Source organism: Indicator indicator, chromosome 28 (assembly GCF_027791375.1).
Source record: "Indicator indicator isolate 239-I01 chromosome 28, UM_Iind_1.1, whole genome shotgun sequence".
Lineage (NCBI taxonomy): Eukaryota > Metazoa > Chordata > Aves > Piciformes > Indicatoridae > Indicator > Indicator indicator.
This window is the reverse complement of record NC_072037.1, coordinates 12,215,001-12,239,206: the sequence shown is the minus strand read 5'-3', so window position 1 is coordinate 12,239,206 and position 24,206 is coordinate 12,215,001. Positions and strand designations below refer to the sequence as shown.

Genomic DNA, 24,206 nt, shown 5'->3' with positions numbered 1-24,206 from the left:
ACCTGATAGGATCTGCAGCCAAACCACCACTTTTATTGCCTGCCTACAGGCAGCAGGAAATTTTAGTCTTCTCTGAACACAATTTGAAACATCACTGCCTCCAGCAAGGGGAAACCGAGATGTTAATTGAACTGAGCAGCCCAGGAGGGAGAGGAAATACAACACTCCCCCCATCCTCTTTGTTAGCTGTAGGATTAGCACATCCCTAGCCCATCGTGGCAGGAAGCATGAGGGAGCTCAGGGTCTAAGTGGGATGCCTACTTTGCACTCTTCTGCACCTAAATGTCACAATTACTTGAGCAGTAAACAATTATTTGTGAACAACTTTATATTTTATCCTGTCTCCTCGAGCCTGAGTTAAAATCTCCTGGTTACAAGGCTCCTGCAGACAGCAGGTTTGAAGGAGAAGACATCCAAACACCTGCACTTCTCCCCACTCTCAGCAAATCCTGACTTGAAAACAACCCAAAGAATCAAACTTGAGCAGATCTGCACAAGCAGCAGCAGAAACGTGAAGGGAATCTGCAGGAATCCATCTGGAACACAGCTGAGCCTGCTGAGCACTTGAGGCAACAGTCACTAGAATGCCACCTGGGAATTTAATGCTGGAGCAGCAGCTTCCCTGGGCAGCCCATTCCAGTGTCTCACCACCCTCATGGTAAAGAACTTATTGTAAAAATACTCATACCTTAATCATAGAACAGTTTGGGTTGGAAAAGACCTCTGAGATCATCCAGTCCAACCATTAACCTCACCACCACGGCCACCAAACCATGGCCCCAAGTGCCATGGCCACACATTTCTCAGACACCTCCAGGGATGGCGACTCCACCACCTCCCTGAGTAGCCTGTTTCAATCCCTGACCACTCTTGCAGCAAAGAAATTGTTCCTCGTCTCCAAGCTAACCCTCCTCTGGCACAACTTCAGGCCTTCCCTCTCCTTCTATTACCTGAGACTAGGGAGAAGAGACCAACTCCCACCTGGCTCCAACCTCCTTTCAGGGAGATGTAGAGAGCAAGGAGGTCTCCCCTCAGCCTTCTCTTCTCCAGACCAACCAGCCCCAATATCCTTCGCCAGCTGCCTTGTCCTTCTGTGGACACACTCCAGCAGCTCTGGGGTTTGTCAAAGCAGCAAACCCACAACTGTCAAAGCTGTTTAAGCCTCTGGAACACAACACACAGCTGGTGTGGTGATGCCACCACCCAGCCCTGAAAGGTGAATCAATAGCAATCTCAGCCTGTGGCACATCAAGCAGTGCTTCTGGAGCTCAGGAGGGCTGTCTGCAAAACAGTTCATCTGTAAGGGGAAGCTTCAGCTCATGAGGCCTCAAGGCACACAGTGCTGGGTCTGGCAGCTCCAGGAGGGCTAAGGGTCAGGTCAGGCCAGGCTCCATTATGCCCAGAGGGCACTGCCTGGTCGGTCAGGCCAAGCCTGCTGCTTTGTCAGAGCTTCAGTGTGATTAACTTTCTGCTCTTTCACTGTGAAAAACATTCAATAACCTGATTTCTGTGGTGGATTTAGTGTGTCACAGCAGCTGAGTTCAGAAGGACACAAAAGATGGTCATAAAAATACCTTTGGTGCTGTTATCAGAAGGTAAATCCCATCCAGGCCTTCTGCGCTCTATCACCTGGCAAAGCACAACCACCCTGCACAGCTTCATTCCCACCAGGTTTTGAGCCTTCAGCTGAGTCCAGCCAAGGAGGCAGAAAAACTACACTGCAATAAGGCACAAAGAAATGCTGCAAATCACCTTCCTGGTCCTGCATGGGGATGGGGGAGGTGTCAGCTCAGCAGCCAGCAGAAAGGGAGAGGGGGATCCTGCAGAAGGGAATGGGGATGGGATGATGGAGGGACCACACCACCTCTGGGACTGCAATTGGATCCCATGGGAGGAACAGAGGGAGGGATGGAGGAAGACTCATGGCAGAAGTGGGGATTGATCTCCTAAAAGTCCTGCTAGGGACTGCTGGGAAGCTCTTTTCCTGGGGCAAACTTCATGACTTAGTAGTGGATTCCACTGTGCTGGGTTATCAGTTGGGCTAGAGTTGCCCAGAGAAATTGTAGACACCTCATCCCTGGAGGTGTTCAAGGCCAGGCTGGATGAGGCCTTGAGCACCCTGGGCTGATGGGAGCTGTCCCTGCCCATGGCAGGGGGTTGGAACTGGATCATCTTTAGGGTCCCTTCTCAAACCATTCAATGATTCCAACTAATGAATGCAGCACACACAGCAGTGCCTTGGAGCCAGGTTTATTAATCTCATTTTGCAGCATAAGAAGCATCCAGTGCTAAGCTTTGTGGCAGCCTTGTTCAAAACCATAGCTTTGTAATTGCTACCTAATACCACAGCAGCCAAGAAATGCCAGAGATTAAGTGTCTGAGACTCTGCAAGACCAAAAACCAAGTGGGCAGAATGGCAGCCCCAAGACCTTTCTAGTTTCTCTACTCTTATCTGAAAACTCTTAGCAAGGGGAGGGGAAAAAAAAGAGGAAGAGGATGAGCTGGAGAGCTGCTGGGCAGAAATTCCCAGGTGTTGTAGGAGAGAACTGAGAGGAGTTGAATGCTGCAGCCTTTCAACTGCAGGAGCAAACATCTGCTGCCCACAAGCAGCACTCTCCAAAACCAGACCCTGCAAGACTTCCCAAGGAGGTTCCAATCCCAGCTTGGACCTCATTCATTTCAGCCTGTGTTTCTTTTCTACCTTGTTTACAGATTTACACAACAAAACCAATTTGCCTCCCTTCCCAAACAAACAAAGGTTGCCTTTTTCCTCCTCTGTGTACTCACCAGCTCTGCTCTGACACTCAGCAAACAAACCTCTCAGATACATCTGCTTCTGAACTGCTGGTTTCTGTAGAAGAATGACAGATGGAAGACCTCTCTCCTGCTTCATTTTTTGGCAGCTCTGCACTCAGGAGAGCCTGAAGACACTAAATGTGCCATCATTCTTCATTAACCTGAAACCCAATGATGCATCTCTTGCAAAGAGTGCAGAAACTGGAAGATTTCTCAAACAGACCCTGCAGAAGGCTTTAATTTGGGCCAAACTGCTTCATTTGGGACTGGAGCATCTCTCTCATGAGGAGAGGCTGAGACACCTGAGCTCTTTAGTCTGGAGAAGGCTGACAGGGGACCTTATCCATGTCTACAACTATCTGAAAGGTGTCTGATGGTGCAAGGTTCTTTCCAGTGACAGGATGAGGGGCAATGAATGGAAACTCAGTCACAGCAAATTCCATCTCAATATGAGAATTATTTTTTTTTTTTACTGTGAGGCTGCTGGAGCCCTGGAGCAGGCTGACAGAGAAGCTGTGGAGTTTCCTTCTCTGGAGAGCTTCAAAACCCACCTGGACCTGGCCTAAGTGGTCTTGCTTTCCAAGGGGGTTGGACTCAGCTGCCTCCCAATACCTGAAGGGGTCCTGCAGGAAGGCTGCAGAGGGACTTTTCCTGAGGGTGTCTAGAGACAGGCCAAGAGGGAATGGTTTGAAGCTGAGGCAGAGCAGGGTTAGACTGGAGCTGAGGAAGAAGCTCTGCAGTAGGAGAGTGGTGAGACTGCAGAACAGGCTGCCCCTGTTGGCCAGGAGGTTGGAGATGATGATCTCTGAGGTCCCTTCCAACCTGAGCCATTCTGTGATTCATTCAAAGCCACAGAACCTTCCAGCTCAGACTTTAAAGGACACCTCTTTCCATCCAGGAAAGTTAATTCAAATCGAGGTGCAGGCTGGAGGCTCACACACATGCCTCCCAATGAGGTCCCTACACAGCAAGACAGGCAGGGATTTGGGGCTTCTAAAATCTTCCTAGCAGAGAAATCATCTCATCAATTCTCTAACATTAAGTCTCCTAGGCTTATTTGATAAAATTACTGGCCCAACAATGAGATGATCTATTTGGAAATCATGTTATGCTTGGAGGTATAAAAGAAACCCCATTTTCATCTCTAATAGCCATAAATCACTTCATTTTCAGACCACAGCCTGGGGACTGGGGGCCAAGCTAGTGATAGGATTTCTCTTCTGTTTGCACCATGTCAGCATCTGCTCTCTTCATGGGAAAACAAAAAGCTGCCCAAGGCCATTACAGCACTTTCACACCCTGAGCCACCCAAATCCCAGAGAGTCTGCCCAGCTCAGTGAGTTCCCAGCACGCCACATTGTCTGCTTCCTCCTGGTTTAGCACTGAGGGTGTCCAGGTGACTCTGACAGCCCTGACTGGTGGAGCAGCTCTTTTTCACCTCCACACAGACACAAACCACTTCTTTATTTGAAAAGCTGAAGTCAGATGCTCCAAGGCTTCTCTGAGACAGTGATCATGTGGCAGAAGGATGAGAGTGCAAGGTGAACACCAGAAGAATGTCCTCTCCTCCCTAGATGCGCTCCTGCTGCTCAGTCACCCTGTGTGGTTTTCACATGCCCAAGGAACCACTCCTGGCAGTGCTGGGGGTTTAAATTTAGATACACCTTTTACTGCTCTATATAGACACTGTCTAGTGGAAAGTGTCCCTGCCCGATGCAGGGGGGTTGGACTTAAATGATCTTTAAGGTCCCTTCCAACCCAAAGCAGTCTATGGATCTATGAAACAATCACCTCAGGGTAAAAGGTAGCAACCAAGCATGAAAAAGATCACAACAGGAAGAGGGGAAATTCTGCTGCGGATAGGAGAGCCAAAGATGCTGCTTTCAGAGCATGCCAGGGGCTGAACAGAGCCCACTTACTGCAGATGAGAATTCAGATTGCATTTTGGAGGTCTAACCTGAAATGCAGAGGGTCATCATACTGCTGGGGGCAACCAGCTCCAGAGAGCATCAGTGCCACAGGAGGAAGCTTCTACCAAATCACCACCACTCTTCCTTGAGTCCCTACCTCCTGGTTGGGTATTACCATGACAATCTCAATGATCTTAAGCTCAGCCTGTCAATTCACTTCCACAGAAGCACAGAAAGGGAATTCCAGAGTTGCATCCCATTCTCTTGCTGGATCATACAAACCATAACACACAAAAGGTCACCCAGAGGGACCTGATGCAAAACCCAAGCGAGGAAACCAACCAGAGAAGGAAAACCCTGAGACAAAGAAGGAAACATCTTGGAAAGCATCGATTCATCCACTCAAGAGTGTGAATTCACAAAGGTCTGGCTTGCTGGAGCTGCTCCTGAACTGTCACCACAGTCTGTGCCCTTTCATTTACAAAGCAGAGCCCAATTTGAATGTCTGAGCCAGAGCACAGCTGCACCCAGCGCTCTGCATGCTAAAGATGTGGCTCCAGTTCCACACGTGCCCATCTCTGCAGTGGCAAATCTGTTGTGACATCACCTATTGTTCCAGCCTCTGAAAAGCAGGGAGGCACAGACAGTGCCTGCCAGGGGGGGCTGGACAGCAAACAGCCTGAATACAGAGAGGCTGAGCAGCCAGAGGAGGAGCAAAGGGGCAGATCAGTCCAGGGTCAGGCTCTTTTTAATCAGGCTGAAATGTTTTGCTGCAGGGAGGGTGGTGCAGGCTCCCCAGCCCACAGCCCCATCATTCATGCTGCTTTCTTAATTAGCAGCAAGTGGACAACGGCTGTCAGTAGCCTGGAGGCCAGAGAGTTATAGGCCAATAGTGGTGAGAGCTAAGGACAGAGCCTTAGCTGAGCAGGGCTGGGCACAGAACCACAGAAGGTTAGGGGCTGAAGGGCCTGATTGCTACTGCCAGCTGTGCCAATGGGCAACTCAACACCACTGGAAGCAGCAAAATACATTATTAAGATGTCCCACTGCCCATCTGTTAATGACAAACTGCCATCACCCTGCTTCAACTTCCTCAAAACACCCAAGCTTCTTCCAGATTTGGCTTTAGCCTCCCCAGGAAGCACAGATCTGGAGCAATCTTCTGAGGCCTGTCTGGCAGTTCTGCCAGTTCTAAAAATATACCTGAGCTGGAACCCACACAAGGGAAGCTGGGCTGAAGGTGGAAGCATCACCCCCCAAGCTGCCAGTAGACTAGCAACACATCTAAAAACCCTCATCAAATTAAGTGCTTAATTAACAACTCAAGACTTTGAGACTCTGGAAATGAGGAGAATCTTCTGGGAAATTTCTTGGTCTCCCACAACAGAAACTACAACCTTCAAGCCAAAAAAAAAAGCAGAGAGTTTGGAGAGTGTGAGCCCATCCCATCACACCTGGTACTAGCTTCATCACCCTCATTCCCAGAGAAATGTGAGGTGAGATCTGCAACTTCATTCCAGATTCCTGAGCCTTTGTGAGAGATTGGGATCAGCATAACCAGGAGGCTAAGCCATGCAGAGCAGTCTGATGTAAATGGTTGAGAGATGCTTGTTGGGAAGAGCTGATGCCAAGCTTGCTGTGCAAAAATCTTCTCACCCTCACCTTGGTGAATATACCACAGGCAGGGCCACAAAGGACAGTGCTTGGACAAGGTCTTGACACACAGCAACCCAGATTTGTTCAGCAGACCATGGCTAAAGCTTTGCTGCTTGCTCTGCTCCTCTAGGTGGCATGCTCTGTGCACACATCATCTGCACCTTCCCACCAACGGGGAGATGCCACCACTGCCCACTCTCACTACCTAATGGGATCCTGGATGACTCAAACCCATGACCTCACAACCCACCCACAGAGAATGCAGCTCCAGTGATCAACTGGAAAGCCCACAGAAGCTTATGGAGAAGCAGACACCAGCTGACCAAAGCAACAAGTTAAATCACAGCAGTAAATGGAGCGAGGGCAGAAGTTGTCCTCACTATTGTCACCTCACTCCAGACAGCACTTTCCACCACCACCACCCATCAGAGGGTCAAAAGTACAAATGCTTGCTTGCACAATGCTCTAAAAAATGTAAAGCTCCAGCTGAGCACCAAGCATGACACATTTTCCCTTTTGATTCATGAAATTATTGCAGCAAGGGAAACGGAATCTTCTCCTTCCCAGTGAGCCGTTTCCCACTGCCACCACCCTCATCAGCCATGGCCTGAGCACCACACTCAGCAGCAGGAGAAGCTCTGCTGCTTGGGCAGGATGTGGATGTGTGTTCCTTTCCTGGGACATCTATTTGCTGGCACATCCCTAAACATCTCCAGGACAACCCTGCTGAGTCAAACCCTTGTGACACAGGCTCTCAGACAGGAACATGAGTGGGTGAAAACCAGAGAGAAATCAAGGGAAGAGAGAGGTGACAAAGAAGAAATCACATCCTGGTATCAGAGACAACAAGGAACACCACCAAAGAGCAACTCAAACCCAGAGTGCAGATGTAGAGTGGAGGAAGTAAGTGATGGGGCTGGAAGCATCTCAGCAGCTTTGCTAGGAAACAGTGATGCTGGGTTGGCTCACAGAACACATCAGCCAGAGGTGAAAGGGTTTTCCCCTTCAGCAGCTTATCTCTGCACACTCAGCTCCCAGACAGGTTCACATCTGAGCACTTCTTGCTCACTCATATCTGTGAGCCAAAGGTCAGCAGTTCAGCTACAGCCACCCATGCCCAGGTAGAGCCCACTGGGGCCCAGCACCTCCCAGCTGCTCCCAGCCAGCCCAGCCCAGAGCAGTTTGGACCAAAGGAATCCTTTCTTTTTCCAGAAAATGGCAACTACAGAATTCACCAAAACATCCCAGAACACAAACCAAGCTTTCTGACAGCTATGGAAATCTCTCCATCAGTCTTGACAGAAGTCAGCTCCATGATCAAAAGCAGAGCCAGACTATAACAAGGACTACATCATAGAAGCACAGAATGGATGGGGTTGGAAGGGACCTCTGGAGATCATCCAGTCCAACCCCCTGCCAGAGCAGGATCACCCAGTGGGGCTTGAAAGTCTCCAGAGAAGGAGACTCCACAATCTCTCTGGGCAGCCTGCTCCAGGGCTCTGCTGCCCTCACACTAAAGAAGTTTCTCCTTGTGTTAAAGTGGAACTTCCTTGGTTCCAGCTTGTACCTCTTGTTGCTTGTCCTATTAAAGCTGATCTTTAAAGGTCCCTTCCAACCCAATGCATTCTATGAAATAAGTCCCAGCTCCCTGTTCAGGCAGCCAAGGCCAGGCAGCTGTCAGCATTTCAAGGCTGTGCCCTGTCTAATACCAGCCCTGGTACAACCCAGTCTAAGTCACACTGGTGCTACACTGCCAGGGGACCAGCTGAGATGCCTGCTCATGGAAACTGCCACATGGACCCAACAGAGGATAAAGCAAAGAAATGTGTAGCCTGGAGCCAGAGTCTGGGGAGCGTCCAGACAAGCCCTTACAGATCTGAACCAGCCTGAAGTTAAATACCTCTCTGTAAACTATCCTACAGCCTTGGACACCACAAGAACCAGGAGCCTTTTCCTCCCCAGTATAAAATTCTGAGCAAGTGGAAATGTGAAAGCAGTTCTTAGCTTAACCACCCTTTGCTGCTGATCATTCCAGCTCCTGCTGCTTCCTTCTGATATTAAAGCCCTGACAAGATTTTTCATAGGTCTTACTCATGCTGAACAGCTGCTCTGGCAACTGCTGCAGCCAGTGTGGACTTCCTGCCCTGAAAGAAAGTCATCCATAGATCTCTGTACAGAAAATCAGACCCTCTTCAAAACAATTCATGATAGGGTGGAGATACCAACTGGCTGTGTGCCACTGACACTCCCTTCAACAGTGGTCACACCCTCTGCACAGCTCAGAATGAAATTGCTGGAAAGGAAGACATTTTACACAAGTTCCCAGGCTAAAATCTGGTCTGGGGCTGACATTGTTCTGCTAAAAGAATAAAGATCTGAGGCCAAATCGTATTTCCTTCACCACCTTCCCAGACTTGCACAAGAAGAGCACCAGCCTGAGCTTTCCTTTTATGCTTCTGGTGCTCTCTGACAGAACAGAACTCCAGCATTTACAAAACAAGCAAATTAGAAGTGCTGCAGGTTATAGAATCACAGAATCCTTAAGGCTGGAAAAGCCCTCTGAGACCAAGTCCAACCTTCTGCCCAACACCTTCATGGCCACTTGACCACAGCCTGAAGTGCTACATCTGTTCCTTTTTTTAACACTCCCAGGGATGGGGACTCCACCACCTCCCAGGGCAGGCTGTTCCAATGCCTCACCACTCCTGCAGGAAAAAAAATTCTTCCTCATCTCCAACCTAAACCGTTCCTGGCACAGCCTGAGGCCACTTCCTCTTGTCCTGCCATTAGTTACTTTGAAGAAGAGGCCAACACCCATCTCATTCCAACTTCCTTCCAGGTGGAGCTGTAGAGAGCAATGAAGTCTCCTAATGATTATGATTTACCCTTCTGTGAGCATCTCCTGTGGCACCAACCAGACCCTTTGCCAGCTAAGAAGCGGTCTGGAACCCTTTGGATGCTGACTTTATGCTGCAGAGAGATGCTGAGTCCTCAATCAGAGATCTCCTCCTGTAGCCAGGCTGCTTACAATGCTGCCACAGTGAGACAGGGTGTCAGGACAAACATCATTGTATTAATTGCATCTGTTGATTAACCAGCCCAAGAATGGCCTCATTTCAATCACAGCCTTTCTTAGACAGCACTGAAATGTTGCAGTAAGTGTTGAGAGGGATGAGTCAACAGATAAAATACAAAAGCATTTGTAAGGGACTCTGGCTGGAGTAATTTGATAAGCTGCAGAGCTACACAGAATGCTCTCTGTAGGGACAGAGCTGGCTCAGGCAGTCCTCAGCTTGGTTTTATCTTTCAGGCTTGGTTTTTGCAAGCTCTCCAGTCAAAGCCAGGCAAACACAGGGGTCCTGTTACCTTGGCAAAGGGGAAAGATGGGGAGAGAGCTGCAAGCAATCTGCAAATCGCTTAGAAAGAGGTATTAGATGCCAGCCCTTCTCACGTGGGGAGCTCACAATGGCTCTCCTCTGTGTTGGGGAGGCTTTCCTGGACCCAGGGGAGTGAAAAAGGCCTCACACCCCACAGGTGAATGAATACTCCACTGGGGGCTCTGGGGTCAGCCCAAGGCAGGAAGCACTGGAGGTGCAGCACTGCCAGGCCTCTGCTGCTGCTCCCCCCCGGCTCTGCGGTGCCACGTAAGGTCAGGAGATTCAGGTTACTGCAAGAATGCCATTTTAAACCTGATACCTCTCTCATCCCAAACCATCTGCAATCCATCTTTTAAGGCTGAGATAATTCCTCCCAGGGGAATTATCCACTAATCAGTTTTTATCTCCAAGCTCAGTCCTCACGCTTGCAGCTAGTCAAGAGCTCAGTCTTGCAAAGCTTTTGGTCCCTCTCCTTCTCCCCAGAGATTATGGAAACACAGAGGTCTCCCACAGGATGGGCTTGAAAATCCTGGTGTTGGTGGCAACTCCATGACAAAAGGCAGGTCTGAGCTAAGGAAACTGGCACCAATTTACCAGGCAACAGACACTCTGCACAGCCAAGGCAGAGAGACACAAAGCAAGGCTTCACCTTTCCTGGGCTGGGTCTTAGTTCTTGGTGTCCTCTTGCCCAGGGAACCACCATGGTGTGGCTTTGCCTCTCCAGGATTTTTTGAAGTAGGATAAAAACTAAGCAAAACTAGAATGCACAGGATGAAAAAAAGGAGGCAGGGACTCCAGGATTCCCTCCCCCCCAAATATATAAGCACAGAAAGAGGTCAGCACTGTCTTTTTGGCTCTTAAAGCACACTCAGGCTGTGCTGTTCAATATTTGTCACAGCCAAGTGTGAAACTCAAGAGGAGCATGTGGTCAAGTGAGTAAACACCCTGGCTTCTGCAAGTCCCTCTCCCCTACTTATTATAGCTCATCCTTTTGCTGCAGCCCTGCCCTGTTCCAGCAAAGCATTTCAGATCTAGCTACTGCTCATCTGCTGTGAAACTGGTTCCTTCCATTCCCGCACCCATAGCATTGAATTTAGGGACATCTCCATCTCCCACAACAGGTATCCCTGTTCTGCAGGAGCTTCACAAGAAGATGAGTCCTGGTGAGGCCACATCCTATGTCCAGTTCTGGGCCCCTGAGTTCAAGGACTTCAGGGAACTGCTTGAGAAAGTCCAGCAGAGAGCCACAAAGCTGCTGCAGGCAGTGGAACATCTCCCTGTGAGGACAGCCTGAGGGAGCTTGGAGCAGAGGAGCCTGAGGGCTGCCCTCATTGCTGGTGATGTGCAGGGCTGGAGCCAGGCTCTGCTCAGGGATGTCCAAGGACAGGACAAGGGGCACTGGGGGCAAGCTGGAGCAGAGGAGGGCCACAGGAACAGGAGGGAAAACTTTGGCCCTGTGAGAGCCCTGGAGCAGGCTGCCCAGAGAGGTTGTGGAGTCTCCTTCTGTGGAGCCTTTCAGGACTCACCTGGATGTGTTCCTGTGTGCCCTGCCCTGGGTGATCCTGTCCAACCACCCCTGCAGGATGATCTCCAGAGGTCCCTTCCAACCCCTACCATTCTGTGATTCATGCCAACCCCTCCAAAGGCCAGGCAGAGGTATTGGCCTCCTGCATTTCACCCAGAAGCCAAAGCCATTACTGCAAACCTTGCAGTTGGCAGCAGCAGACACAGCAATGCGATCATTTTGGTTTATCTGATTTTCACTTTTGAGGAGTATGTAAAAAACCCAACCCCCAAATCAAACAGAACTCAGCTGAGTTTCTTCTGAGAAGCAAATTGTTGAACTGGCCAAAAATCCTCTTTCACCCATTGCAAAAGAGACATTCTGGAGATTCTTCAGCTGGCATGGTTGAGGATAAAGGGCATTTTCCAGCTGTACATGTGAGGGTATTTTGGGAGAGAGAGATGCTTTTCATTCCCTCTGGTGCATTTAATAACATCTAAACATCATAGCTTAAAATAATCCTGACAGACAAAGCAGGTCAGACCTTCCTCTCCCATAGAACCATGTCACAACCAAGTCCCTACCCTCTCCTTGGGTAAAATAGCAGGGATAGAGCAAAAGAAACCATTCACACATGAGAGCTGAAACCTCCCTAGCCAGACCCATTTGTTTCACTCTGCAAGTATTGACAGATGAGTAATGAAAACTGCTGCAGACACAGGGCTCTTCTTCAAGGCACCAGCAGTTAATAAACCACAACCACAGCTGCAAAAATATTAAGGAATTTAACTAAATGGCTCCTTCAAGGGCAGAGGCTTGCAGGAAGAGTCAGGTTTTGTGCTTTGTTATCCTCCCAAAGGTTAAGATCACAACGTGGAGCATCAACACAAACCAGAGTTATTTTTCCTGGCTATCAGCTGATTCTATGATTTACAGATAAACTCAGCTGCCAGAAAGAGTCAGAGAATCCTTGTGGTAGGAAAAGCCCTTTAAGCTCATCCAGTCCAACCATTCTCCAACCCTACCAAGGCTGGGGCTAAACCATGTCCCTCAAGCACCACACCTCTGCTTCTTTAAACACCTACAGGGATGGGGATGCAACCACCTCCCTGGGCAGCCTATGCCAGTCATTGAAAACTCTTCCAGGGAAGAATTTTCTTCTACTATCCAACCTAACCTTCCCCTGGAGCAACTTGAGACCATTTCCTCTTGTCCTAACACTTGTTCCTTGGGAGAAGAGACCGACCCCCACCTCAATCCAACCTCCTTTCAGGGAGCTGGAGAGTGAGGTGGTCTCCCCTCAGCCTCCTCCACACCAAACACCCCCAGCTCCCTCAGCTGCTCCTCCCCAGCCCTGTTCTCCAGACCCTTTGCTGCCCTGCTCTGGGCCTGCTCCAGCTCCTCGATGTCCTTCTTGGAGTGAGTAGCCCAAAACTGAACCCAGCACTCGAGGTGTGGCAGTGAAGCAAGACCCCAAGATGGGCAAGAGGAAAGGTCCTTCCTGAGCCTCACAGAGAGCCCAGGGGGGATATCCCTCAGGGATTTCCTTCTTTATCCCTTCTCCAGCATCTTAACTTTAGCAAGGACAAAAGGTGTAAAATGCCCACTTGGAGGTAACCCTGAGCACAGACACTTGTGGTCAGCTGCCAGGGAAGAATTTTTTCCTTATACACAGAGTAAAAGGCCACAACAACCCCAGGCCATGAGGGAGGCTACACCAAAAGCTGGAACTTGGTGCTCACCAGGCTGCCAGCCAGAATGAAGCTCAGAGAAGCTCTCCTGTGTATCACTTGTGGTAGGGCTGATACCTCCAGGGAGCCCTAGAAGTGAAATGCATCCCTCAGATTGGAGGGCTAATGAACAAGGCTGTAATTCAGGATCAAACCAAAGAGTCAGAGCTGCCAATGCACATTGAAAGGATTTATACAGAGCTCTCAGTTCAGACAGCCAGGAGCAAACCCATCTGTGTTTAAAGACTACCTGGAAATACACACAGACAGCAGGGACAACCAAACTCTCTCTCTGCGGGTTGTATGGACATTGAAGATGCAATTCCAAGCAGTAAACACCAAGCCCTGCAACCCCTGTCCATCAGAAATCTGGCATCAGGCTTCACAGATGACTTCATGTGACCTTTGCAAGGATATTTATACAGACAGCCCAGCCCCTGCACACACCACTGCTCTGCACCTTCTCCAAGACCCTGTGAAGTCATAGAGGAGCTCTACCTAACCCTGCAGGCAGACTGCCCTAGTTCCTCAAACTTATTATTCTTGACTAGAATTCAGCTGAAAGCTTCTCTAACCAGAAAAGCAAAAACCATACTCTTGAAAAAAATAAGATGGAAAAAAAATGTACCCAAACAGGGCTGTTTAATCCCTCTGGTGTGAAAGCTGCAGCACACACTGCTGCCAGCAGTGAGATGTGAGGCTCATGGATTCAGAGGATGGTTTGGGTTGGAAGGGACCTTAAAGCTCATCCAGTTCCAACCCCCTGCCATGGACAGGGACACCTCCCACCAGCCCAGGTTGCTCCAAGCCTCATCCAGCCTGGCCTTGAACATCTCCAGGGAGGAGACATCCACAACCTCCTTGGGCAACCTGTTCCAGTGTCTCACCATCCCCACCGTAAGGAATTTCTTCCTGATCCCCAGTCTCAGTCTCCCTTCTTCCAGCTTCTATCCATTGCCCCTGATCCTATCACTCCAAGCACTTGCCAAAAGTCCTTCCCCAGCTCTCCTGTAGCCCCTTCAGGTATTGGAAGGCTGCTCTAAGGTCTCCCTGGAGCCTTCTCTTCTCCAGGCTGAACAGCCCCACCTCTGTCATCCTGTCCCCACAGGGCAAGTTCTCCAGCCCTCTGATCATCTTTGTGGCCTCCTCTGGACCTGCTCCACGTCCTTCTCATGCTGGGAGTATCAGAACTGGATGCAGTGCTCCAGGTGCTCTCATGAGAGGAGAGCAGAGGTGCAGAATCCCCTCCCTTGTCCTGCTGGTTGTGCTGCTAAGCAAACAGAGGCAGGGAACTATCCACACTTTACCTCCCGTTCCTCAACCTGACAAACTTCTGCTCATGCAGAGCAGAAAAGAAAAGATGCTATCACCCAAGGAAAGCTGTAGCTCAACATCATTGTCCTGCTAGCTGAAGGCCGCTGTTGGATGGATTCAGTGAGCACTGCTGTCTGGAATTGTTTGGAATGCACTCTCCAAGCAGAACTAACACATTGATTTCCCTGGGTGCCCTTTGTTACATCATCTTTGGGTCGTAAAGGAAACTTTCTAAATATGGAATGAATTCCTGAGGCTATTTTACCACCTCTTGGGCAGCCAGGACAGGGCAGGCTGGCAGCCTGAGGAGCACAAAACAAAGCATCCAAGGGTAGGGGACAAAAGAATGCACTGTGAACACACTCCTTTTAATTAGTAGTATTATGAATTAGTAAAGACTACCTACAACACACACTTTAACAGATCTGAACTAACACATTCACTCCAATCAAAGTTTAACCAACCAACCAAGCTGCAGCAGCTGTTACTCCAACTTTACCAACTAGTCTTTGATTTTAACCTCTATTGATTTCCCCCCCACCCCTTTCTTTGCAAGAGCCTAGGGAAAAAAAAAAAAAGGAAATTCCCATCTATTTTCTTTCAGACCCCAAGATTTTTCTACATGGGAGGGATGAAATTAAAGCTCTTGTTCAGAATATAAATGGGACTGGTTCAATGGATGTGTTAAGTAGGCAACAAAGGGCATCCCCCAGATGAAGCCTTCAGAGAGAAAGGCTGAGAGCAGGAGAGTGCAGGCAGGCTGTAACCTTTCTCCCTCAGCAGAATAAGGAATCAGAATTTCCTCAGAGGCACTGACAGCCACATCAAGACATTAACTTGAGCCACAACATGCCCTGACACAAAGCAGCAATGACCAGCACCCAGGTAAAAGCAGATAAACCAAAAGAAGGATTTGCTTGCAGCCCCATCATTAAGAAATTTCTTTGGGTGCCACTCATGCTCAGCCAACCCTGAGGACATGGCCTGGCCCTTGTGTGTGTGGGGCGTTGGGTTGGGGTTGGCCTTGATCTTGGAGTCTTTTCCAACCAGGTGATTCTCTGACCCCATCTCCATCCATCTAGCAGTGATGGTGTTGCAGAGCTATCAAAAATGCTCAGTGATTTGGTTTGGTGGCCACAGTGGCCTTGGGCTGATGGCTGGACTCGGCGACCGGAGGGGTCTTTCCAAACTGAAACAATTCTATGATCTTTTTCTTCTGCCTGTTCCTGCTCACCTCTGCCTTGCCCTCAACATGCACCCCTCACCTGGCAGACTGCAGAAGGGGTAAGCCATGGCAGCAGGCAGCACAGCAATCAGGCACTGTTTGAAAGCTGCAGAGCTTTAACTGCAACACACAACACAAACAAAAAGCAGACCAACAACCTCCTCCACCAACCTTCCCCACGGAAGACCTGGGGACATCCTTTGTCTCTCACCCAGATGGGATTGTTTGCTGTGTCAGTACCAATGTCACAGCACAGGAAGAGCTCAGAAATGTGCTTCACAGAGGGATGCTGTGGGTCAGGTCCTGCAGCTGTGCTCCTGCAGTAACCTGAAGAGCAGCAGTGCAGAACATTCCTTTGGCAGTATGTCCCAGCCTGCAGGATCCCTGCAGCTCTTCCAGACTGCTGAAATTCATCTCCTGTCTCTTTGCCTTGGAACAGGCTCCTGTGCAATCCGCTGGCAGCCTCCTCCCTGCCCACTTTCCCCGCTCTTCTCTCTCTAGTCTTCTCCTATCTGCTCTACTTGCATGCAGCTTAGCTCTCCACTCCCTCCTCTTCTAACCTCTGGGGGCTGAGCATTCTCTCGCTCCTTTTCTACTCATTCCATCAACATCTCCACTTCTGATGTCCCTTTATCCTTCTCTGGCCACCTTTTTACACACCTTGGAGCTCTGGGGCTGCAAAGGTGAATAAATCTGGTTTTCCTGCAGCCAGCTCTCCCTTTTCCTCTAATCTCTACTAAAGCTTGAATACTGCCTCCAGTTCTGGTGTCCCCAGGATAAAGAAGCAACAGAGCTGTTGGAGTGAGTCCAGAGGCCACAAAGATGATCCAAGGATTGGAGCACCTCTGCTACGAGGATAGGCTGAGGGAGCTGGGGGTGTTCAGCATGGAGAAGACTCCAGGGGAACGTTGGAGCTGCCTTCCAGTACCTGAAGGGATCCTACAAGAAGGCTGCAGAGGGACTTTTCATGAGGGTATCTAGAGACAGGACAAGGGGGAATGGTTTCCATTCCTTGTTCACAGAGAAAGCCAACAGAATTTCACCTGAGGTATCAACTGCAACTCAAAGCTTTCAAAAAGATGAACAAACCCCCAAGGAAACCTGAATAAAATAGTTACATATTGAGTCCCTTCCCCAGAGTGGGACACTCAGGTTCCTTCCACTCCTGCAATGCACTGCAAGAAGCAAAGCCATGCTGACAGCCTGCAGGTCCCTCACAGGTAAGAAATGCTCACTGCAAGTGAAGCAACAGACCTAGGTGAGGACCATACCATCTTCACTGACAGTGAACTTCCACTCATCTCTCTGCTGTGAAGAGCCAGGAAGAGTTCCCACCACAGAGAGACCCCCACCAAGAGATATATTTAGCCCCTGTGGGTCAAGAAAATTGACTGCATGCACTGGAAATAAATTTAGCAATTGTTTCCAGTTTGTGTTTTTTCAGGGGCTAAGGCACGACCCAGCTGCTTTACATTCCAGCAGGCTTCAGCTGTCCTTTTTTCCTCCATTCCTCATCCACTTTCTTCTTACAACTGCTACAACCATCTCGGTCTTGCAGCAGTTATCCCACAGGCTACATTTCTGAGCACTGCAGGCTCAGAGCTGTGTTTGGCATGGAGCTCCCATAAAGATGAGGATTCTCTGGCCTCCTGAGTTGTTCCTATTTTGCCACTTGCCTTTTATGAGTGGAAGTCCTCCTGGGATTACCCTGAGATGTTTACACCACCAATACTAAAGGATGAGACTTCAGAGGTAAAGTTGCTTATCAGGCAAACACTTAGCATAGAATCATAGGATGGGACCTTCAGAGACCATTGAGAACTACTTTTATGAGTAAAAGGTGAAGACAAAAGCATTTCCAGTCTGCTGGGAATAAACACATCCAGTTGAGGTCTGAGCAGACCAGACTGCACAACCTCAACCAAGCCTCAGCAGTTTCCATGGGATATGGAAACCCTACAAGAAACGACAGGATGAGGATTGAAAACATCAGGTAGAAGAAACCCTCACATTATGGCACCCACATGTTCTTTGGTTTTAATAAAGGGTGTTCCGGACAGACCTGCTTCATGGATGAGCTCTTGGGTTAGACCTGAGAGCATCCAGCTGCTGCCTGATTCTCCCTGAATTGGTACGGAAGAGTCCAGCTCCCTGGAGCACATAAATCCATCAGGTAAATACAGGAATTCATGGATTGCCATGGCAACAGGAAAGCCAGGCAGAAGCTCTGACCTTCTCTACTCCTTCTTGGCATCCCTAGTTTGGCTTTTAGCTCCAAACTATCCAACTAACAAGGGCAAGCACAAAGATTTCCTGATAGTGCAGATGAAAAGTCACAGTTTAGAGGAAAGCCAGCCCAGTGCTGGGGGCTGTTCCTTCTCTTCCAGTCACTGAGGGCTCTGCTTTGAAAAAGTATTTGGAAGTCTGTGGCTGCAGCCAGACAAAGCAGTGAACAAAACCACACCGCCTTATTCTCCACTACCAGATGGTTCCTCTGCTCTCCAAAGCCCTGCTTTGAATTGCTCTACAGTGACCCTTCTGTTGATTAAAGAGCAGCACTGAGAGGCTCCAGAGGGAGCCTTGTCGGCTCCTCCTTGGTGGACAGGATGGAAGCTGTTATCTCTAATCATTCATTATTGCTTTTTATTAAGTGCCAACAAGGTGTTTCATTTACAGACCGAGGGAGCAGATGTATGGAAGATCTCCAGGGACCTAACCCTACAAGGTAACACTTTCTTCCCTAGCAGCCTGACTAGAAGAACCAGACTCCAAGCTTGGAAGTGCACAAAGCCAGCTTGGATGAGGCCTTGAACAACCTGGTCTAGGGAGAGGTGTCCCTACCCATGGTAGGGGGGGTTGGAACTGGGTGATCTTTCAGGTCCCTTCCAACCCAAACCATTGTAGGTTTCTATCACTCTATGACAGGAGAGCCAAAGCAAAGCCCAAGCCCATTCCAAAGCTTGCCAGGATGGTTTGTTATCAAGCCACAGCCTCTCTTTGATTTACAACATAATGGAGTTTGCATCTATTTCTGTTCCCAGAAGAAGAAAACAAATTCAAATGTACACAAGCAGGCAGACCTTAGACCTGGCAGCATTTGCTTCATGACTCTCTCTCCTTTGTTCTGCCACTGTATACATTTTGACAAATATTATCCCAGAATTACTGTGGTGTTTATTTGGTGACGCCATTAACCAAGCTGCTTGTGTCAAGCAGGAGTTCAAACACTCAAGAACAGCACTCAAGGCTTCCAGCCCTCCTCCACTCCCCTGCCCTGTCTCTTCCCCTCCAGTTTACATTTGGACTGGAGTTTGATTTTTTGTTTTTAAGCACCCTTCATAGAGTCACAGAATCACAGAATGGTAGGGGCTGGAAGGGACCTCTGGGGATGGAGTCCAACCCCCTGCCAGAGCAGGATCACCCAGGGCAGGTCACACAGGAATGCACCCAGATGGGGCTTGAAAGTCTCCAGAGAAGGAGACTCCACAACCTCTCTGGGCAGCCTGCTCCAGGGCTCCAGCACCCTCATAGTAAAAATTGTTTCCTTATGTTGAGGAGGAACTTCCTGGGTTCCAGCTTGTATCCATTGCCCCTGAATAGAGACTAGCACCTGGAAAAGACCTCTAAGATCATCGAGTCCAACCTTCTACTCAACATGTCCATGACCACCAGACTATGTCCCAAAGTGCCACATCTGCTCCTCAGAGAATCACAGAACGTTAGGGGATGGAAGGGACCTGCAGAGATCATCCAAGTCCAGCCCCCTGAAAGAAATGAAAGCTCAAGCAGCTGAAAGAGGGCAGCTCCCCAGCCCCACAGCTCCTCTCACTTTGCAAAGCACCACCATGAAACACATCCAGCAGAAAGAACACCTCTGCACCAAGGCTTCACCCTCTGCACCTTCACAGCACTGACCTGGGGCTGGCTCCTGCATGCAGTCTGCAGTTCTTCAGTGTGTGCAGTGCAGGGGGGGGTTGTGTGGTATTTTTGGCCTTTCTGTTCTCCTGTTTACAGAGCCATGCTGTGTTTGTGTGTGTCTAGAGTCATCTTCCTGCCTCTCAGCTCCTCAGGCTGCTGTGCTGCTCTGCAATTGTATTTACTACTCTCACAGGGTTATTTACTGCACATGAATAAACAAACCATGATCACTTATTTATGTGTCTGTCACTGCTGTCTGCACAGCTAGCAGCACCTGCCAAAATGCCAACCCAAACCCACCTCCCAAAATGCCAACCTAAACCCACCTGCCAAAATGCCAACCCAAACCCACCTCCCAAAATGCCAATCCAAACCCAACTCCCAAAATCCCAATCCACCTGCCAAAATGCCAATCCAAACCCAACTCCCAAAATCCCAACCCACCTGCCAAAATGCCAATCCAAACCCAACTCCCAAAAATCCCAACCCACCTATCAAAATGCCAACCCAAACCCACCTCTAGCACAAACACAGCATCACAGATTTGCCTAGATTAGAAAAGACCTTCAAGATCACTGACTTCAATCATTACTCTAACACTGACAAGTCCTTGACTAAACCATGTCCCTCATCACCACACCTACAAGACTCTTCAATGTCTCCAGGGATGGGGACTCCACTACCAGCCTGTTCCAGTGCCTGAGAACCATTTCAGTGAAGAAATTCTTCCTAGTATCCAACCTAAACTTCCCCTTGTGCAACTTGAGGACATTTATTCTATCACTCGCTGCTTGATCAAACAGACTGACCCCCACCTCACTCCAGCCTTCTTTCTTTCAGGGAGTTGCAGACAGCAATGAGGTCTCTCCTCAGCTTCCTCTTCTCCAGACTAAGCACCCCGAGCTCCCTCAGCTGCTCCTCACCAGTCCTGTTCTCCAGACTCTTCCCCAGCTTCATTGCCCTTCTCTGGACATGCTCCAGCTCCTCAGTGTCCTGAAGTGGCTGGCCCCAGGTCCCTGTGTGCTGCCAACACCTCCCTTCCTCACTACGCACCTCCTGGACAAACAGTTGCAGTGATGTTCAAGTAAAGCACTGAGAAGACAAAGCCAGGAGCCCAAAGCAAAGCACTGTGCTGCAGGGCTGTGTGAGGGATCACACATGGGATGACCCTGGGATATTTCTGGCCTCACATTTGTGCCCTGATGGGAAGCACACTTGTTAGACTCAGCGCTAGGAGCTGGAACTATGCCTGCACTCACTGCCAGCCTGCTTCTCCCCAAGGCTGCTCCAGAACCCACAGCACAGGAGAACACATTCAGATACAGAACAAAACGAGCATCAAATGATCCTAGTGAGTCCACACCTGGAATACTGCATCCAGTTTTGGGCTGCTGCCCAATTTAAGAGAGACAGAGATCTGCTGGAGAGAGTCCAACAGAGGCTACAAGGATGAGAGGAGGACTTGAACATCTCTGATGTGAGGAGAAGCTAAGAGACCTGAAGCTGTTTTGTCTTGAGAAAGCTGAGAGGGGATGTTATTGATGCCTATAAATATCTGAGGGGTGGGTGTCAAGATGAAGGGGGCAGGCTCTTTCTGATGGTACCCACTAAAAGGACAAGGAACAGCAGGTACAAGCTGGAACCCAGCAGGTTCCACCTCAATGCAAGGAGAAAATTCTTTGGTGTGAGTCTGCTGGAGCAGACTGCCCAGAAAGGTTGTGGAGTCTCCTGTGGAGGCTTTCAAAACCCACCTGGATGTGCTCCTGTGTGACCTGCCCTGGGTGATCCTGCTTTGTCAGGGGAATTGGACTCACTGATCTCTGGAGGTCCCTTCCAACCCATACCACTCTGTGATTCTATGATCACAGAAGAACAGATCCAGAACAAAACCAGGATGAAATGATCAAACCTAGACAGCACTGCTCCCAGCTTCACTCTTTCACTCACTCTTTCCTGAGTGGGTGGATGCTGTCCTGGGCAGCCTGACCACTGCACCTCACACCCCCTGACTCCAACTGCTCCCCCAGCTGGAAACTGCCAAGCTGTTCCTCGCAACAACACATCCAAAACAGCATTGATTCCACCCCCCCTCCCTGCTAATTAAATGCAACATAATTAAACTAAATAACTTCAGTGCTTGATTTGCAAAGCACTAATTGGATCTTTAAACATACTACTCCCGGTACATGGGAAAAAAACAGAGGCGTTCAAAGCATCTAAAGTGACAACTGAGAACCAGCCACGACTCCAGAAGCACAGAGAGACAATTTGAGCCGAGCTTGAGCCTTTCCTTCTGAGCACAGAAGGCATCTCAGCAGCCTCCCCCGGCTCCGGCGCTAGGCGAGCACTCAAGGCACGGGGAGAGCTTGGCAAGAGAGAGGTAAAAACGACCAAGTTCCCTCTGACATTTGCCCAGGACTCATCTTTGTTCACCATGCACAACCACCCGAAGAGGAAAGTTGGAGAAGTTGCCATTAATCAGTGTGGGTAGGCCCCAAAGCGCTGCAGTGCCCAGGCTTTGCTGATGCTCTGCTGCATGGGAAGGATGGCAGGGTGCGGGAAAACAAACAAAACATGGGGCGGAAAAGGGGAGAGAAAGGGGAAAAGCAGAGGAGAAGACAAAAAGCCTGACCCGAAGGGCGCCCGGGCAGCCCAGGAGCAGTCCCCGGCAGCGGGGCCGCCGGGCAGAGCATCCCCCGCGCCACTCCGGCCCAGCCCCGGCCCCCACCCGGGCCCCGCCGCCGCCGTGACTGGACCCTTCCACCGGCGCCGACCGCCGAAACCCGCCGGGCACACTGAGGGGGCCCTGCCCACCTCCCCCAGCTCCACCGGGCCGCGCCAGGCCCGCGGCCGACACCTCCGGCGGGCCGCGGCGGGGGGGAGGCGCTGAGCGGAAGGCGGTGAGTGCGCCCACCGCGGCCGGCTCCCCTCCGCCGTCGCCGGGGCCTCCCGCCGTGCCGGAGTCGCTTACCTGCTTTCTCGATCTTGCCGGACATGTCGGAGCCGGGGCTCGGCGCTCAGGCCCGGCCGCGCAGGTAGCCGGTAAGAGCGGCCGCGGCGCGGGGCTGGCAGCCGCCGCCGCTGCCTTCCCCTTCCCTCCGTCTCTCCTGCCTGCTGAGGGCCGACCGGCCGCGATCCGGGAGAGGCGCTGCTGCCGCGGCGGCCTGCAGAGCTCCGGTGGTGGCGGCGGTGGCGGCGGCGCAGGCAGCGCCCGCCCCCCGCCCGCTCCGCCGGGCCGCCAGGGGGAAGAGGCGGCCCGGGGGCTCCCGCCGCACGCGCGCCGCTCCGGCCCGCAGCACCCCCTGCCGGCCGCGCCGCGCAATCACCGCCAGGGCTCAACGGCAGGGGCGGTGCCGGCGGCCGGGCAGAGCCCCGCCCAGCACAGCGGCTCGGCAGGCACCGGGCGGGGAGCGCCGCTGCGGGCACGGCTGCGCTGCCCGGGGCTCCGCGGAGGGGATGGGGGAACCCTCAAAGGAAGCAGACGGCTCCCGGCCAGCCCCGGGACTCTTGCAGTCAGAATGGCTTTGGTCGAAAGAGACCTTTGAGATGATCGAGTCCAACCGGTACCGCCGCGCCGTCGGGGCACCACCGAGCCGTGTCCCTCAGCGCTGCATCTGCACGGCTTTTAAATACCTCCTGGTCCAGGGCTGGACAGCCCTTTTGGAGAAGAAACCATTCCTCGTGTTCGGTGGGGATGGCCCCAGGCACCAATAAATGGATATTGAGCCTATCTGAAGGTTGACTCATTTCTACAACTTAATTAGGGCAACTTAATCACGGCAGCACCTTGACTTGCAGCCAGTGCCCTGTGCTATGGTGCCAGTAAGCCTCTGAAACCTGGAGAGCCCTCAGAGGCTGTTTACAACTCCCTGAAAGGAGGTTGGAGCCACATGGGGGTTGGTCACTTCTCCAAGGAACAATAGGAAATGGCTTCAACTTGTCCCAGGGTAGGTGTAGGCTGGACATTAGATGAAAAATCTCGACTGAAAGGGCTCTCAGACACTGGAACAGGCTGCCCAGGAAGGTGGTTAAATCCCCATCTGTAGAGGTATTTAAAAGCTGCAGAGATGTGGTGCTGAGGGCCATGGTTTAGCATAGCCTTGGTGGAGTTAAAGGATGGTTGGACTGGATGATCTTAAAGGTTGTTTCCAACCTAAATGATCATGTGAGCTATCAAATGATCATTCAGGAAGCTGCTGATTGGTAAGAATCACACACAGCTGCTTTCAGCCCCTCACACACCTGGGGCTGGTCACAAGCTATAGGAGTCACAGACCGCATTAGGTTGGAAGGGAGCCTCAAAGGTCATCTTGTCCAACCCCCCTGCAGTCAGCAGGGACACCTCCACTAAGATCAGGCTGCCCAGGGCCACATCAAGTCTGATGAGGACATCTCTAAGAGAGGAAGTGTGATTGTTTCTCTCATTATCTCTATTTGCGTGTGTGTGTGTGGAGAGTTCCTGGGTGCATTTGCTTAATAAACCCAAAGGAAAAAAATATTTGGGAACATATTCTTCTTTCACTCACCCTGGAGTAAAAGTGGCAGTCGTGTAACCACTATCACTCCTATTGGTGATAGTAACCAGGAGCTGTAGTGGCTGATGCTGGTGTAAGCAGCCCTGGCTGTGAGTACACACAGGAAGCAGAGGGGTGAAGTAAGAAGCTGCTATTCTTACACCCTGCGTTTCCAGGCTCGGGTGAGGAAGAAGCCTGTGTGCAATAATGTGAGATATGAACAGAACAGCTCCTAAATTGGAAGGTCTTTTCATAGTCTCTG

The 24,206-nt window shown here is 50.5% G+C and overlaps 1 protein-coding gene across 1 annotated transcript in view; it reads right to left on the bottom strand.

Annotated features, from left to right (window-relative positions):
• RAPGEF1 (Rap guanine nucleotide exchange factor 1) overlaps positions 1–22,426 on the bottom strand; it is an 84,260-nt gene extending 61,834 nt beyond the window's left edge. Inside the window, exon 1 of the mRNA XM_054393261.1 lies at positions 22,288–22,426. Within this exon, the coding sequence (XP_054249236.1) occupies positions 22,288–22,426 (139 nt within the window). The remainder of the gene's footprint in view (positions 1–22,287) is intronic.
• Positions 22,427–24,206: the final 1,780 nt, after the last annotated feature.